Genomic DNA, 18,356 nt, shown 5'->3' with positions numbered 1-18,356 from the left:
CAAACTGTCATGGGCACATCTAGAACTCAGGGAGCAAATCCAGCTTAGCACTCCTAAAGACTACTTTTAAAATTAGTTCTCTGTTTGAGAAATTAAGCATATCAAATCTATAAGCCACCACTTTAAGCTTTCAAAGAATTACAAATGTGGGCATATGTGCACATGTGCCAAATGCACAGAATGTGTTCCAAACCCTGAAATACTTCCTGAGTAGTGAACACGAGGGGAACATATTAGCACCCACCTGCTGAGGGCTGTAGGGAAAGTTCCCATAGCAACGGATGGATGGGCATGTGGTCAGACCCTACCTACAGTAAGAATCAATAAGCAACTCCAATCCCGGCTTTCTTTCTGTATCCAGGGTAGGTTCAGATCTGTATCCCAGGGAAATCTCTCAGCACTGCCTCAAGGCCACTTTGGGCCTTCTGGGCAGCAAGGTGACAGTGGTAGGAATCGGGAAGTAAGAAAGGACCGCCTTGCCAGAAACTGAGTGTGTCTTCCCTAAGGATATAAAATGTAGGATGCGAGAAGATCGGAATGAGGTCCCTGCTGTCCTGTTCTGCTCTTGCCCTGTCCTTATTTTTCCTTGGACTTGTTTCTCACTCTATTTCTTTCTTTCCCTCCAGTCTTGTTTCCACCTTTGTAAGGTGCCTTATTAAAGCCCTAAACTTCAGGCCACAAATGAGCCATTATAATCACTGACAGTTTGTCCCACAATTAACATCGAGACAGGAGGGACCTTGAGATAAATGAACAAATAACTCAACAATAGCTGGACACAAATGGGAGGGTTTTTTTTTTCCTCCCAAAGAAATACAGGATTTTCTATTCTGGCCAAGTCTTGTGTGGCCTACAGCCTGCTGATGTAACATGACACACATGCACAAAGAGCTTTGCACAAACTCCAGCAGGAAGCTTCCAGGGAGAGGGGAACTTAACTAGAGGGGGTGGAAGCTCTGCGGCACACCTCGATCTAGAAGAAGCCAAACAGACAAATGTCTTTGGTGTGTGCAGCTGGTAGACTTTAACCCAAACAGTTGTCTGCATCCCTTCCCTGGTCTCTCGGTGGCTATTCCATAGACACGCTGTCTTTTTCTGTTCATCAAAAGAAACACTTAGAGCCTTTCACATCCAGCACTCCTATCACTCTTACTTTGTTATCCCTCACAAGTCCTATACTCTGCTTTTGTTCACAGTGGTCTGTCACAGGGAACTTGAAATTGACTGTAGCAGAAAATGTGAGTTAATGTAATGAGGATATATAAAATCACATGATATAGAACGTTCGTTGTTTCACTAGAGAGAGAGAGAGATCACTGTGCATCTACGGATGAGTTTTTCTGAGGAAGATGAAAATGAGTTATCCCTAGACCTTGTTTAACTCCAGAACATCTGGTGTCCAGATGACAAATTGCTCCATAAAATGGCTTCTTAACACCAATAGTAGCCTCGGAGCTGCAACTGGGATTTTAAAGGGTCTGTTAAAAGGTTATCCGTTAGCATTTTTCAGAAGCTTCACCCAGAAGCTCATTTCTCAACTCAATTCCCCCACCCTGGGCATTATTGACTCCGAACATCTCTATGCATACCGACTTCCACGAAAGAAATCAGCAAGAGCCTCAAATGGCTGTCGCTGAAGTAACCTTTTTACATACAAAATAAATATTTTCATCTATCTTAGTAACCGGGATGAAATTAGGACACCAATACTCAGTAGTGTTTTCAGATTTCAGATTTATTTAGTCTCCACGTCTCCACCAGAAGTCTCTGAAGGATGTTCCCCACACCACTGCTTTTATCACAACATTCCTAAAGTCTAAACAGCAGTTGATGCTTGACTCCGGGGGGATCAAAGGCTGGGCCCTCCAGGAAGGATGACGGGTCAGGGTGGAGAGACTACCATTTGGCATTCTGATTCTGGGTGAGGCAGTAGAGGAAGCTATTCTGAGGTAACCTTAGTATATGGTCCTAGGTGTGATGGAATACACGTAAATTCTAATTTTGAGTATCTGAGAAACTGTGCTATCAGCAGCAGATCAGGACTGTTTTGAAGAAGTAGACTCTCCAGTACTTGCACTATGTCTGCAAATGTACTATTGTGAGGGTCCTGACCCTGCCACTTTGGGCTTGCGGTTAGCTCTTGTCTAGGCTCTCCCCTGCACAGGCTCTGGGGATCCAAGCTGAAGATACGCCACATAGGGCTCTCTATTGGCGATTGTGCAGCAGCAATAAACACACCCACGTGCCTTTCACTGAAATGCAGTTTGGACTTTCCACACTCTGTGCATCCTTGATTGCTCTAGCTTGTCTCTTTAGGAAAGGATCTTGATTGTTCCACATGAAAATCTGCCACCCTTGTGACTCAGTTTACTTTCTATGTCTACACTGGAAATCACTGAAATGCCTACAATGTATTTTTTTTTATAAACAAGTTACATCTTTAGATTAAAATTTAAATCCAATAGTCAGTTTAGGCCTTGTTGATCAAAGGTCATAAGTACAAGTCTTAAGACACGACTCTCCAAAAATACTTTCTCTCCAAAAGAACTCATAGAGATGTGCATCTATCCTGTGACTGTAAGAGTCAACCCACAAACTGACTTTGTATCAAGTCCTCAGGATTCTAAGGCTGAGAATCTTATTGTGTGTCTCTATGAACTACAGAGTACCTGACCTAGTTCCCCAGAGGTCCAAGGGGAATAGTTTTTGTTATCTGGACTATTTAAATTTGGCTCTGAATGAAAGGCTGTAACCCTACTCAATGTAAGACCCTTAGCATGGTCCCCTCATAATAATCATCTCTTGATCATTTTCAAATGAAGAAGCCTTTTCTCTTCCACAACTTAAGGGATGTCATTATAGAGTAGCAATAGCAATTTTCTTATTAAAAATAATGAGACTGAATCTCTTAGGGAAAATTTCTTTTGTATTGTTTATTTTTAATTATTCAGAAATCTTGCATGATGCACCCAGATAACACCTCCCAGTCTTCCCATGCCCAACCCCTTCCTCAGCAGCCTTCCCGCCATCAAAAAGAGGAAAAAATACATCCATTTTGTGTTACCCATATACTCACTGGTAAATGGTCAAATTCCTAGTGACCAGCACCCCAGGGGAGGATGAGTCTTTCTCTGCCTGCATCCCTCCCCAGAAGCCATCAACTGAGAAGAGCCAAAGGTGGCTGAGGAGGGGCAGGGCCAGCTCTCCCATAAGGTCCAGGGTTAAGTAAAACTTCTAACATGACCGTCCTGCAATTATCTACTACCACATAAGTCAGGCCACATACAGTCAGTGCCTAATGCCTAACACAGTCTAAAATACTGTCAATACATTTCTCCTTTGCTTCTTCTACCCCTCAAGACAGTGGTCAATGCTGTTGTAGACTTGGATCATTATATAGATATTTATCTTCAAACATTTTTTAAATTTTTTATTTTGTGTATGCATGTGTCTGTGTATGAATGTGCACATATGAGGCCAGAGATGTTGAGTTAGCCTAGAGCTAGAGTTGCAAGCAGTTATGAACCACTCAGTGTGGGTGCTAGAACCATACTGTAGTCCTCTGCAAGAGGAGTATGCTCTCTTGACTGCTGAGCCATCGCTTAGCCCCTGAATGTATATCTTTTAAATCATAACGATATCCATGCACACTGTTCATGCTATATATCCATAGAAGACAAAGCTTCAACAATGTTCACTATATTTATTGCCTTCTAGGAATAAAGAACTTGGGCTTCAAGTAGACATATGTGTATCTGCATGTGGATAGCCTTCTGAGCCAACAGAGTGAGAAAATGGGAAAGGTTAGATCAAGTGAGTATCATAGACCTGGATGGTTTCCAGATGAGGAGCTGAGGACTTTGTGAAGCAAACATTCTTTCAAGAATTAACTTTCAAGAGAATTCTTAGGACCTGAGGCCTTGAGAAAACTGTGAGATAAATAATATGTACCTCACTCTCCAGTGTGCCATGGGGATGATCCAGAGCTAAAGCTATTGGGTTTATTTATAATTGATCTAATTTCTCCCAAATCTCTAGTGATTAGAAAATCAGGTAGATCTGAGTTCAAATTGCTAGTACACACATAACTGCAAATAAATTAAGATAACTAAGCCTCAGATCTTTTTAAATAAGTATATTGGTATAGGAATATAACATTGTTGTGGAAACTAAATGAGCTATTATGCACTCTTCAAAAGTTGGCCATCATCCACCCAGACATGATAGTTCACAACTGCAATCTTACATCCTGGAAGAATCCAACAGAAGGAATACCTCAAGTTTAAGGCCAGCCTGGGCTACACTGCAAATTCTAGGCCAGCCTGGATTATAGAGTGATGCTATGTATCAAAAAAATAATAGGAATAAAAAGAAAGAAAATAAGGAGGGGAGCTAGAAAAGGGTGGAAGTTGGCCATCATCATCTTCCTCCCCTCTCCTCTCCTTCCTCCTCTTCTTCCTCCTCCTCCTCATCATCACCATTCCTCAATGTTTCTAAAGGCTAAAATAACCAAGTCTGTTAGAGCCTTGTTGGAGATTGGTTCTAATGCTTTGAATTAATCTGGTCCCCCAAATCAGAAATCTGCGGGTCCCCAAATCAGGAATCTGCATGACCAAATACTAAAGGTCCTTGTCTCCAATTGGTTTTTTGATCCATCAATAAAGAGCCAACAGCCAATGGCTGGGCAGGTAGACTGAGGCCGGACATTTAGATTTGTTCAGGCTAGGGACTGGGAGAGAGGAAGGGGCAGAGATCATATGAGGAGGAAGAAAAAAGACCAGACTTAAAGGCCTGCTGACATGTGAGAATCAGGGAAAGTAGCCACACAGGCCACTTCCCCAGTTGTGTTTGGGGTAGCAGAGATGAAATACAGATTTTAAAAAAATGTTAACTCAGGAGTACCAGGAGGGAGTGTTTGCTAGCAGCAAGAAGAATTAGAAATGCCCAGTCATTAAGCTAGTCAAGGCACATTAAACTTAACTGGTGTGGGGTGTGTGTGTGTGTGTGTGTGTGTGTGTTTCATTTGAAAATCCAGATAGCTCTTGGGCAGGTGCACATGTAGGACCCATTGGGAACAGAGTGGTTAGCTAAACTCACCACAACAGGCCTCATCTGAGGAGCTATTAAAATGGGAAGAAGCTGGCTAAAGAAGTCAACACACGCATCTTTCAAGGGTACACTTGGGAGGCAGAAGCTACACGGAAGAAAAAAATAGCTATGAGCTGGGTAGATGAAGCACACAGGTCTCTCTAAAACACAGCAGTAGTTACCAAGGTCTTTGTCTAAGAAGTTGTGCAAGTAGAATATTTAGTAAGAAGCTTTGAGAGCCAACCCCATTCCTTCCCAAGCTATCCCCTGGATGAGATTAGTTTGGAAAAAGCAGACATCAAGAGGTAGGATTTCATGTTGCTCAAGAGATTGACAAAGAGAAATTCAAGGTCTAGCCCAATTTATACCTTATCCTTCCCTCTACAGCACTGTCCTCCAAACAGCAGTGGTAAACTAAATGAATCTAGAAATAAAATAGAATTTAAAATATCTAAGTAAATTACAGGTAATAACAATGAGCAGGTTTCCAAAAACTGTTGTTACAGCTAAATATAGTGTCAAATATCCTTGTCTACAAAATACATCATGTGCTCTTACTGTGGGTCAAAGTACATGTTTGAGAAGCTCAGCTGTAGACAGAAGCTAATCATTGGCCTCAGTCAAGAAGACAGTTTCCCTCAAGAGGAAAAAGGCTCAGAGACTCACTCTTGTTCTGGAACTACTAAGCCAGCCCTGTGAAAAGCTGTTGAGGTTTGGAGTCTAACATCCACAAAAATTGGTTAGTAAGCTAGGAATGTGTTCTTGAAGTGGCCAAGAGCAGGGGGTGGGGGGAGGACGACCCTTAGTATCCTGAATTATTGCTGCTGTAGCCAAGGCAGTGGGTTCACACATAAACTGATTTTCAGTAAATGTATGTTACTCAATTCAGAATAGACACTTACTCTCAGGTGTGTGACTGTTTTGGTTACCTCTGATAGTAAGTAATGAGATAATGTCGTACACAATTCAGAACTTAAACCTCACAGGAAAGCAAAGTATTTAAAGCATTTAGGTGTGCAGTGTGTTCTTCCTCACCTGACGAGCAGAGTAGCTTCCAGGCGATCCGGGATATCGTTCTATCAGCAATGGTCTCAAGTCATTTTGCCACATTTCAGAAATGCTGGTGCCTTCTGCAACTTGCCGAAGAGATGAAGAATTCAAATGTGCTGGTTGGTGGTGGTTCTGTGATTAAATAAAAAGTACTTAGCTCTAATTGCATGTGTTTAAGACTCCTCATGGTACACTTGTGATTAGTAGCTTTAAAAAGTTCAAAATAAAGGAGTAAGGTTTATGTCATACGAGGTAAAGGGCTCAATTGTAAAATTGCCTCCCTTGAAACGTCTAGATTTTGGCATCTTGTTTTAAAAACAAAATTGAAAGTATGCTTTCATGGTCAGACACACTTACAACCGCTGTAACTTCAGATGCCTTTTCTGAATAATTGCTTTGTAAAACTGAGGTTTAAAAATAATAGTTATGGGCTGGTAAGATGGCTGGGTGGATATGCATTGGACAGTAAGCTTGGAGAGCTGGGTTCTATCTCTGGGACCCACATGGTGTAAGAGAGAACTGACTCCAGCAAGTTGTCCTCTGACCTCCAAACATGGTGTACACACACATGCTTGTAATTTAAAAAATTAATAACAACAATACAGAGTACCAACACTAAAGAGCAGAGGTGTGAAGATTACAAGTTCAACGCCAACCTGGACTACACAGAGGAACCCTATGTTAAAATACCAACACAACAACAACAACAACAACCAAATAACAATTTTGAGACTATTATCTGAAGGAAATTTAATGCTTAAAGGGCTGAAGACAGCAAAGATAGGCACTGTCAGTGGGGCTCTTTTATAACGGGCAGTGAGGCACTTCAGAACTACAAGGCAAAGAGGCCAGAGCAAGACCTCCAACTGCCATCTACAGACACCATGACGTCAGCAAATTCTCTTCATTTCTCACTCCCCAGGAAGAACCTAGTAAATAGAGATGTTCTAGATCTACACTATCCAATACAGGAGGCTACAAGCCATCCATGACTATTAAGACTTGAAAAGTAGCTAGAAAATTGAGGTGTGCTTCAAGTGCGATATATATATTTACCAGGTTTGGTGGGGGGGTGGTTTTGAGACAGTGTCTCACTGTGTGTCCTTGGCTGATCTGGAGTACATTATGTAGACCAGGCTGACCTCCAACTACAAAGCTCTGGGATTAAATGTATGCACCACCACATCTGGAAATATACTACTTTTTCCGACATGTTTATAAAATGAAGAAATTATGTCATTCATATTTCTCTGGGTATGTGATGAAACCATTTTTACTATGCTATAAGTGAAATACTTGTTAAGATAATTTCACCTTCAACCTCTTAATGTAGATACTAGAATATTTTAAATTACATTCCTTGGGGCTGAAGAAAAGAGCACTGGCTGCCCTTAGACAAGACAAGGTTTTAACTTCCATTTCTTATACAGTGGCTTATAACCATCTAAACCTTCAGTCGTGGAGCCCTCTTTCTGTAGGCATCAGGCACACATATGGTACAGGCATACATGCAGACAGAGCACACATACACATTGTGCTGGCTAATTTTATGTCAACTTGACACAAGCTAGAGTCATCTGACAGGAGGGACCCCAACTGAGAAAATGCCTCCATAGAATCAGGCTGCAGGCAAGCCTGTAGGGCATTGTCATAATTCGAGATTGATGGGGAAGGGTCCAGCCCATTACAGGTGGTGCCACTCTTTTGCTGGTGGTCCTGGGTTCTATAAGAAGGCAGGCTGAGCAAACCACAATGAGCGAGCCAGTAAGCAGCACCCCTCCAAGGCCTCTGCATCAGCTCCTGCCATGTTTGAGTTCCTGCCCTGACTTCCCTCAGTGATAGGTTGTCACCTGAAAGTATAAGCTGAAATAAACCTTTTCCTCCCTCCCCAAGCTGTTTTGGCCATGATGTTTCATCACAGCAATATTAATCCTAAGTAGGACATACATAATATAAAATAAAAACAGGTCTTAAAAATAAAATGTTATACATTCATTTCTTTTATCTATTTCATTTTAAATTTCAGTCTCTCTCTCTCTCTCTCTCTCTCTCTCTCTCTCTCTCTCTCTCTCTCTCTCTCTGTGTGTGTGTGTGTGTGTGTGTGTGTGTGTGTGTGTGTGTGTGTGTGTAGGACTGCGTACATGCTTTAGGGCTTTTCCTGTCTCAATCTCTCATCCCCCACACTACTCGCCTGGCTCCTGCCTGAACTCGGAGGGTTCACACTCGCCCTCACATTTTCACAGCAAGCACTTGTATGCACTGAGTCTTCTTTCTAGCCCTCAATTTCTATCAGTGTGGACTCGGTTTGGATGATGTCCCTCTCAACGTGAGTCTGACATCTGTAAAGCTGGCTACATAGGAACTCTTTTAAATCATCAACCTAATTATCTCATATTCTATTAAAGATTTAATACTCTTTAGAACATTTATATATTAAAACAAAACTTTAAACGCTCTATAGACCTAATGTTCACATGTGTATCCTGAATATGACTTTGCACATGCTGAACTTTTCTTATGACACCCAAAGTGATGAGCCAGCCATTCATTGCAAGTTTATCAGACACTCCAAGGAAATGTGGCACTCCTCCTTGAAGGGAACTGAATGGCTGCTCAAACGAGTTCTTCTCACCTAGAGTGACATAGGGACATTTGAGTTCTTTGAAATGCAAAACAGAAATTGAGAGAGCTCTGCCCATTCTACACTTCCTCCCAGGATTAGTGTTAACTGCATACATTAAAATAGTCACATGAGTAATTCTCTCCACATGATCCACCCACGAAGCTAATGCAACACTGTAGAAATGATGTCCGTGGCTTCCCCATTGCTTGCATCCCTCTGGACTTTGGGATAGCCCAGTGTTACTCTCCAGTGTTCACTATGCAAAGGGCACAGGCTGTAGGAGCAGATACAACCTTTCAGCCTAGCACCCACCACTAGCTGCCACTCTGCCTCTGTCACTTAACCTTATCGAGGCTCCATTTCTTTGAAAAATGGAGGTGGTAACACCTGCATCCAAAGGTACTCAGGACTAAATGAGCCAATGCTTACAGATAGACTAGCAAATATCCAAGGTGCTAGTTTTCTCCATTGTACAGTAAAGTAGCATAGAATGTGAGACCTGGATATGTCACTTAGAGTCCAACCCCCTGATATCCACCAATGGAAACTGAGGTCTGTAAAAACCAACTGTAGAGAGCTAAAGGTAAATCCAACCCAGAGTTTATCCTTCTGCCTCAGCTCCTCACTTCTGCTTTGCTCTTGAATATTGATACTGTGCCTGAATATATTAAGGCTTTGGTTTTGTTATTGGGAATAATACACTTTAAAGCATATTTCTCAGGGACAGGGAGATGACACAATGTGTACAGACAGCTGCTGCCAAGTCTTAGGAACCTAAATTCAATCCCCACGTTCAACCCCACGTGGTGGAAGAAGAAAACCATCTCCTGCATGTTGTCCTCTGAGCTCCACATAGGTGTAATGGCACACACACACACACACACACACACACACACACACACACACGTTAAGAAGTGTATTTCTTTCAAATGTCATTCACTGGGGAAAAAAAGATTCGACTAGAAACCATAGACATAAACTCATAAGATGACATGAGAGTGGAAACCGACCTAGGGGGCAAAGGGAACTCTGAGTGTGTCCAGGAGGAACGCTTGCAGAGCACAGGAGGTAGGCTACGCTTAAAGTATATTACACACTCACATGGAAATGGCCTTATGCGGCCCTATCCAACAGATAAATATATTTCCTAAACAAACTTGCTATTGAAGTCTTTAAATTCCTTAGTACCTCCAGTGTGTAAGTCCTCGTGTTAGGTATTAAACAGCATTTGAACAAGAAAGCTGAATCTAAAGGGAAAAAAAATGTGAAGCGGAAGCCAAAGCAAGTGGGGGGGGGGGGGATGGAGGGAGGAGATCTGCGTGGCTGTTCCTTCCCGACAAGCACCTGTGTGTCTCTCCACTGCATTGCGAGCCCCACCCCACCCCCAGTGTGTGCTGCAGGCTCCCAATCCTCACGCTTTGGTCACCCTAGCATCCAGGTACTTTGTGTTCCTTCTCCTTAGGGTCCTGGCACCCCAGCAACGCAGTCTGCTCTTCGAATTGTTTCCCTTCCTCCTCACCCCTAGTCACCCCGTCTGGGGCTCTAGCCTCTGCACTGGGACCACCCACATGGAGGATGAGTCTTCCCTCCTTTTTAACCCAATCTAGAAAGTCTCCCACAGAAGTGCACAGAGGTTTTGCCTCCTAGGTGGTTTTAGAGTCTTGTCCAATTGGTGAACAGTATTTAAGTATCGCAGTCACCCACTGCAAAAGATAGTGCATATGAAAGCAACATGTCAAATGACATTTTAAAAATTTTTAGTAGCTGATAGTAAGGGCAGCAGTCAGACCCGTGGATGCTTCCAAATAAGCGCGTTCAAGTACTCATCTGCTCTTCAACCTGCTGAGCTAAACAACAAAAATGGTTGATTTCATAAGTGCCCGTCGATAAAGAGCTCCTTCCTCCTTCTTTCTGGACCAGATCTGAAAAATCACAGAAATATCAAACTTCCTAGTTGGTGAAGAACACTGAAAGCAAAGCAACTAAAGTCAGCTGTGCAAGCCCCTCGATTCACAAAAAGCTCTTGCAGAAAAGCATGCAGCTTGCATATGCTAAACAGCAGACAGTCAATTAAGGCAGTGTTTCTCAACATGGGGGTCTCGAGGCCCCTCTGGAGGTTCAATTGGCCTTTTCACAGGGGTCACCTAAGACCATCTGTGTATCAGATATTTGCATTACAACTCATAATGAAAGGAAAATTACAGTTATGAAGTAGCGATGAAAATAATCTTGTGGTTGGGAGTCGCCGCAACACGAGGAACTGTATCAAGGGGTCAGTCACATCATTAGGAAGGTTGAGAACCACTGAACTAAATGACTCTTACTCTCAGAACTCACTAGGTATGACAATCTGTTTCAAATCAAGGATGAATAAGACAGAGGTGGGAAGGATAGGCTCAGAGGACTGGAACTGGACCCGACACAATGTTGAAGCTGGATGCGGGGTGCACATGTGTGATTCCCAGCCGGGGAGAGCCAGAGACAGGAGAATCAATCCAAGTCTGAAGCCAGCCTCACCCACACAGGGAGCTTCAACCCTACAACAGGACAGCACAGTGAGTCTCTGGCCCCAAACGAACAGAACCAAACAAAACAACGCAAAGGCCAAGGGCAAGTGTAAATCCCAGGCTTGCTCTAGGTGCATTTCAACTGAAAGGTACTTCAGCCATTTCTATTGGTGCCAATGCTCTCCGAGGAACAAGGCTCTGTTACACCCAGGGCCTTGTCTTTTCATCCAGGCAGAAAGGACAATGCAGTCTGCTCTAGGTGACAAGAATCAGCTGAAACAAACCTGTGAACCAGATATCCTGAAGCAAAGCGGCTCCAGTGTAATCACAGAGCCCCAGGCATCTGAAGCCCCCAGGCATCCTGAACCGGCTCCTGGCTGATCACAAGGCCCCAGGCAACTCAGTACGTAATTTGGAGAGGCCAAAACACTACATGTAAGGAAGATCATTGCAGAAATGCAGCTAATTCAAGGTTCCCCTAAGAACATTCCAGACAGTCCTCAGATTAAACTTTTGCCACCTGCAAGCTCCACTCAGCCAGCAGTTACTGAAATGTGTGTATAAGGCAAGGACCGTACAGACAGCAGGGAAAGGAGCCGGAAACTGACCAAGATACTACCTTTTTGTCCAGTGCAAACAGGTTCGCTTCTTAAAACCAGAGCCAAGAGGGACTAGCCCCAGCTCCTCATTGAGTAGTTACGTCTAAGAGATGTGTCCTAACGTGTAAGATGGGTGTCATTGTCTCTAAACCGCAAGACAGTAGAGACTCCAAGATGACAGTTGGCTTTCTTCCTGCACCAGAAGTCTTCAGAACCCTGGCTGTCCCTGCCTTGGAGTCTCCCGTTTCCACTTACAGTTGGAAGAGCGGCTGAGTGAAGGTGGAGAGGGAGAAATCTTATGGGCATTTAGAGTAACAAGTGGTTCAAAACCAGAGAAACGTGAAGTGTTGCAGATAACTATTTACAGCTCCTCTGGGCCCTTCCAAGTCTTTGCCTCTCCATCTATAATATGACTTGAATTTTCCTCCTTCAACATTGTCACAGTAAAGGAAAATTCTTCCAGTCAAAATACATTATGTCTCAGCTTTATCGACAGAGATTTGCTAGCAACCTCAACGCTCAAGATGAAAAAATAAATTATCAACTGATGTTGGTTTTGCAATTATCAAGTTATACTTTCAGGGAATTTTATCAGTTTATGATAAGATCAAGACACAGTATTAATCCTATTAAACTGCATGTGCAACACTGACTGCAAAAGTACTTGTGTATGTTTATTTTTAAATAATTAACATGCATTGAGCCTTTAATGTAAGCTAGGCACTGCTGTTTTACATACTCATTCAGTCCTGATAACAAGCTGCAATTTAGTTGTTGTTACTCATCTCTATAACTCTGTGTGTGTGTGTGTGTGTGTGTGTGTGTGTGTGTGGTATGTACACGGGGGGCCAGCAATAAGAATACCCAAAAGATTAAAAGGAAATATCTGAAGAATAAGGTTGTGGGTGATGTTTGTTTTCTTTTTAGAATACATTGCTTTGTGATTTTGAACTATTCGAGAATGAGCACATGCTACATTCATGAACTAGACCATGTCAAGTGAAGCTGCACCGTTTAGCTCATTGGCGCTAACATTTCCTTTAAAATGTAGGAAGCTTTTCAACAGCCAGCAGCTCTCATGGAAAGGAGAGCTGACTTAATGAGATTTAAAAGGGAAAGAAAAAAAAAACACTAAAACAAATAAATGAATCTGTAGCAAAGAGCCAGCAAATGAGGGAGACTGGGATTCAGGAACAGTCATCAGACACAGATCAACTTTCAACATAATGATAACTAGAAAACTGGAGGAGGGAGGTTAAGGAACTGGGAATCTACAGGTGTGGGAAGAAAAGATGTCCCCCTGAACACATGAATCCCACACACACATTCACACACACGCACACATACACCTGGGTTATCTAGACACTCTTCCTCAGTCAGCCAATATTTATCTACCTTATAGACACACACACACACACACAGAGAGAGAGAGAGAGAGAGGCAGAACTGGGGAGACCAGAGTTCCTGATTTCCAGTTTGTGAATGGGGATGATCACACTCTTCCCCGGTACCGTGAGATTCACGTGAGGTGGTTCTATCTGTCTGACAGCTGGTACCTTCACATCAGTGCCCTTCCACATACACACATGTGGGCCCAGTCAGGAGTGTAGTCATTTGTGTCTATGAAAGGTTTCTAGGCTTCGAATCATTGGTTCTAAAGACAGCCATAGACTGGGGTTAATGTGCTTTTGCATATCAGAGTCTACTCTCAGGGACACACCTCTATTTCTAAACAAGGGCAGGCAATGGATTTCAAAACGGATGCTCTCATTATCAGACTGGTGTGCCAAGAGCATGCCTTGTCCGATTAGAGCAGGCAAGCACCATAAAAGGCAGGAAGGCGTGCTCTTAAGTGTAGGCTGATGCATCTCCCAGGCTGTGAGTGTAGCTGGCCGCCCAGAAGACTTTATGGAGACCTTTAGAACTAGGAGAGCTATTAACTGAGAAATGTCATGGCTGACTGTCATTCCCTCCTGCCATCTGAGAGTGTTTGCTTTCCCAGTGAGACAGCTGTCAGAAGCTTCCTAAGATAAAGAAAACAGAAATCCGTATTTCAAAAGATATTTCTCAAAAGTTAAATCTGAATTAGTTTAAGGCATTTTAAGAACACCGCAAGAACACAGCCCACGGAATCGACTGACCAGAACCAAGTGGACTCAGAGATCAGAGAGCCTGTATGGGTCTGACCTAGGTCCTCGGAATGTCTGTTATGATTGTGTAGCTTGGTTTTCTTGTGGGATTTGGGCTAACAGTGGGAGCAGGGGCTGTCTCTGAGTCTTTTGCCTGCTTTTGGGACCCTTTTCCTCTTACTGGGTTGCTTCATCCAGCCTTGATGTGAGACTACATGCCTGGTCCTATTGGAGGTTGTTATGTCCTGTTTGGTTAATGACTCTAGGAGGCCTGATCTTTTCTGAGGAGAGGTGGAAGATGAGTGAATCCAGGAGGAAAGGGGAGCGGAGGGAGGGGAAATTGCAGTAGAGATTAGTATGTGAGAGACGAACACATGAAAAGGAAATGTTCTCATTAAAAAAGAATCACAGAATGTTCTCCCACCTAGAATTAGCCCTGCCTGCTACATCTGCCCACGGACAGGCCCTGGGTGTAGCTCAGCCCCTGGCAATATATCTCACTCGTTAAAATAGTTAAAATACGTTTTAAAGAGACGAGCAGTGGTGGCGCACGCCTGTAATCCCAGCACTCTGGGAGGCAGAGGCAGGCAGATTTCTGAGTTTGAGGCCAGCCTGGTCTACAGAGTGAGTTCCAGGACAGCCAGGGCTATACAGAGAAACTCTCTCTCCAGAAAACCAAATCCACACAAAAACAAAACAAAAAACAAACAAACAAACAAACAATAAATAAATAAATAAATACGCTTTAAAGACAAATTTGGCCTGGTGTCCATTCCGGTTTTAAAGTCCCCTCTCAGCACTTGACCTCCCAGTGGGACCTACCCAAAAGCAGTGCAGGAGAGGATTTTGCTCAACTGCTTGAGACATACCTCCCAGTTTCTGGGGGAAGCTGTTTTAGTCATTCTGGAGAGACTGAAGTTGTGTGGTGTTGACTTCCCACGCAAACTCCAGACTCCCCGTGTAAACAGGGATCTGTTGTGAGTCCTGAAGAGAAGCCGGCTAGCCTGAGCTCACCTGAAGTGGGTCATTCACACACAAGTGCATGAGACTAACTGGGAATGAGCATTTTGGACGCGCAGAAACGCTAAAAGCATTTAAAGTACTTATTTAGTAACGTTGTCGGAAGTTTCTATCCTGAGACTGATGCTTTTCTTAGTTTCTTTAAAGACATGCCATTTTCTTCCAAAACCGTCATCGTTTGCACAGCTCGTAGCAATTTCCTGCTTTCAAAACTGTTGCACAAGAAAAGGAAGATTCACAATTATGTGAATCTATTTTCTTCACACAGAGCGACTTGGCAAATCATTTTTTATTCTTAATTCCTTAAATGAGATTTCCACAACTGAATTCATTTATCTGAAAACAGCGTCTCTTTTAAATATTTAACAATATGCTGGCGCTGAGTCCACAAGGAAACTCAATCCCCGTGGAGCATCCTTGAATGCTGTAGTTGGGGATCCGCAGCAGTCTAGGCACAGTCTAGGCGCCTAGGAGCGAGCGCGGCCTCGCAGGTCGCGATTGGGCTGTGGCGCCCCCATGTCCCTGTTCTGGCACAGCCAGCGAGACATACTTCCTGTGCTATCAGCACCCCCATCAGAGCGCAGCCAAAGGGAGGCGGGTGACATCACCCAGCCCCCAGGCGACTCCAGAGCAGCCCGGAGACCAGCCCTGGCGCCGAGACTTGGGAGAGAGAGCACTGGCTTCCCAGGAGTTGGGTGAGGACTTGGTGCCTGGGCAGGGGCACAGCATCCCTGACCCGCCTCCCGCTAGTCCAGAGAAGGTGGCAGAGTCCCAGGTCCTGGCACCCTTCAACAACCACTCAGGTACAGAAAGCAGCAGCGACCCCTCACCTTCTCCTGCGTCCAGGCAGCGGAGACCAGACTCAGACTCCCAGTTGTCAGGGACAGGACGGTCGCCAGCAGTAGCAGCAGGTGGAGGGTGCCCACGACACGCCGGTCTTCGCCGCCTGCCATCTCTGCAAGAGTGTGTGGGCGCGGATTCCCGGGGCCGCCAGCGGTCACGAGCCCGGGAACGCGCGCCGGTCGCCCTGCCTTCTCCCTTCTCCACCCCTGGATCGACTGGGTCTGCCTCCCAGTGGCCTCCTGTGGCTTCCCGCTGTGCAGCGCAAGCACAAACCCTCAGTCTTTCTCTCCCAGAAGCCGGCAAGGCAGGGGACTGAGCTTCCCTGAGTGACATGAGCTTTGGAATCCAAGCAACAAAGAAAACCACTTCCTTATTTTAGAAACGATGGAAGGAAGGAAGGAAGGAAGGAAGGAAGGAAGGAAGGAAGGAAGGAAGGAAGGAAGGAAGGAAGGAAGGAAGAAAAGGAAGGAAAGAAGGAAAGAAGGAAAGAAGGAAAGAAGGAAGGAAGGGCAAGGAAAAGCCTTCCTGTAGTCCCCAGCACCATAAATACGAAAAGGGTTTAACAGGCCCTGGGGGCCTGCACCTATTCACGGATGACACTCGAACAAAATCAATATTTGTGCAATGCTGTGTACCAGGCACCGTCCCAGTCCCAGGTTCTAGTTGGTCTAACTGAGACCTAGAGGAAGGCGGCCCTGGATTGGAAGCGTCAGGGGAAACGCGTCCCTCTAGAACAGTGGTTCTCAACTTCCCTAAGGCTTTGACCCTTTAATACAGTTCCTCATGTTGCTACTTCATAATTGTAATCTTGCTACTTTTGTGAATCATAATCTGACTATCTGCTATGCAGAATATCTGATATGTGACCCCTGTGGAAGGGCTGTTAGAGCGCAGGTTGACAACCACTTCTCTAGAAGCTACCATTTTTATCTTGTGTCCCTTTTCTCCAAAATAGTTATCTTCCCTTTAAGAGACAGACCACTGGGTGCCCAGACTGACAAGTAAGGTTGAAACAATTACTAAAATATATGAGATTTAAAATATTACAGTTGTCCGAAAGGTAATTATTACGGCTGCCTCTAAAAGGAAACGCCCAAGTAAAGTTTTGTTTTGTTTTGTTTTTGGGGGGGGGGGAGGCCTCTTCTTCACTGGCCTTTGCCTTTGGGCATACAAGTAACCACAAATCAAAAACAGCGGGGATTTGCATCAGTGCTGAACACGAACAGCTCCCCACACCATATTCTTTAAAGAATATGATACTTATTGCATGTCACTAAATGCTATAAGCCAACTATGGGAGGGTTTAAAGTCCATGGGAGGATGTTCATCTTATATGTAAATGTTATTGCGATTTGTATATAAGAGATACAGTGCATGTCCAAGGATTATGATATGGAGAGGGTAATACTAGAAATAATCTCCTGCAGGCAACCCTGGGGTCTGGAGAGGTTGGTTTGGTTTTTTTTTTTTTTTTTTTTTTTTTTTTTGGTCATAAATCATTAGTGTCTAGACAATCCCATCTTAAAAATAAAAACAAGCATAAGCCATATCTGGCTAGATATGGGTCTCATGTAAAGCACACATGTACAGTCCCCAGGACCGCAGGAGAAGGGGGAGGAACAACCAGAGTTGGCAGGGTAGTTCAGTGGTAGGGTACTTTAAACCTTGGCTTCAATTCTCAGCACTGCAGAAAAGAAAAATGGGGGGGGGGGTGTATATTTTGTTCATAGGTTTCTGGCCTAAACTGTGAAGGTGGTTTCTTCTTCCACAGTGAGGAAAAGAGATTCTTCTGCCCCAAGTCAGCTCCCAGCTACACGGACTTCCTAGAAAAATCAGAACAAAGACATATAGAACTCTTTCCTAAAGATGAAAGTTAAGGGCATTGAAATCTTTCAGAAACACACACACACACACACACACACAAACACACACCTTCCTAGGCTTGGCTACTGGGTGTTTTTAAGGAGAGCTGGGAACACACTGTCCTGCCCCCATCTGGAGCTGCAAGGGAAAACAGAATGTAAGTATCTCTTTGCTAGTCTAAAAGATTGCTGTAACTCTATTCAGGTCTGAGGTTTGAGTGGCAGTTTAAATATCTAAGCCTAACTAATGTTAAGAGGGGTTTTTTTGGGTGGGGGACATCCAGGGAAAGTTCTCACAATCCCACCACTTTAGGAGGTCTTGTTGTTGTTGTTGCTGTATTCAGAACAAACCACTATCAACAGTTCCTAGTATGCTTCCTCTCTGTAACTAAGCCAGCCTTAAGACAGTTGTTTCCTCATTGGTTAAAAAAAATGAAGAAGCTATCTTGTTTACCTTATTGCCTTTTCATGTTTTCACAATATGACTCAAAGAGAGAAAGAGAGAGAGAGAGAGAGAGAGAGAGAGAGAGAGAGAGAGAGAGAGAGAGAGGAGGTAAAAGTGCCAAGCCTATATGAAAGACAACACAGCATGCTAAGTAAAAGCCATGCAAAATAAAACTGAATTTACTTGAGCT

General features: G+C 43.9%; 1 protein-coding gene across 1 annotated transcript in view; it reads right to left on the bottom strand.

Annotated features, from left to right (window-relative positions):
• Qpct (glutaminyl-peptide cyclotransferase) overlaps positions 1-16,217 on the bottom strand; it is a 33,107-nt gene extending 16,890 nt beyond the window's left edge. The window contains exons 1-2 of the mRNA XM_052186424.1: positions 15,847-16,217; positions 6,124-6,270 (exon numbers count right to left, since the gene is read on the bottom strand). Coding sequence (XP_052042384.1) covers positions 6,124-6,270; positions 15,847-15,969 — 270 coding nt within the window. The 5' untranslated portion in view covers positions 15,970-16,217. The remainder of the gene's footprint in view (positions 1-6,123; positions 6,271-15,846) is intronic.
• Positions 16,218-18,356: the final 2,139 nt, after the last annotated feature.

Source organism: Apodemus sylvaticus, chromosome 6 (genome assembly GCF_947179515.1).
Source record: "Apodemus sylvaticus chromosome 6, mApoSyl1.1, whole genome shotgun sequence".
Taxonomy (NCBI): Eukaryota; Metazoa; Chordata; class Mammalia; order Rodentia; family Muridae; genus Apodemus; species Apodemus sylvaticus.
The sequence above is the reverse complement of the archived record's forward strand: the minus strand, read 5'-3'. Positions and strand labels throughout refer to the sequence as shown.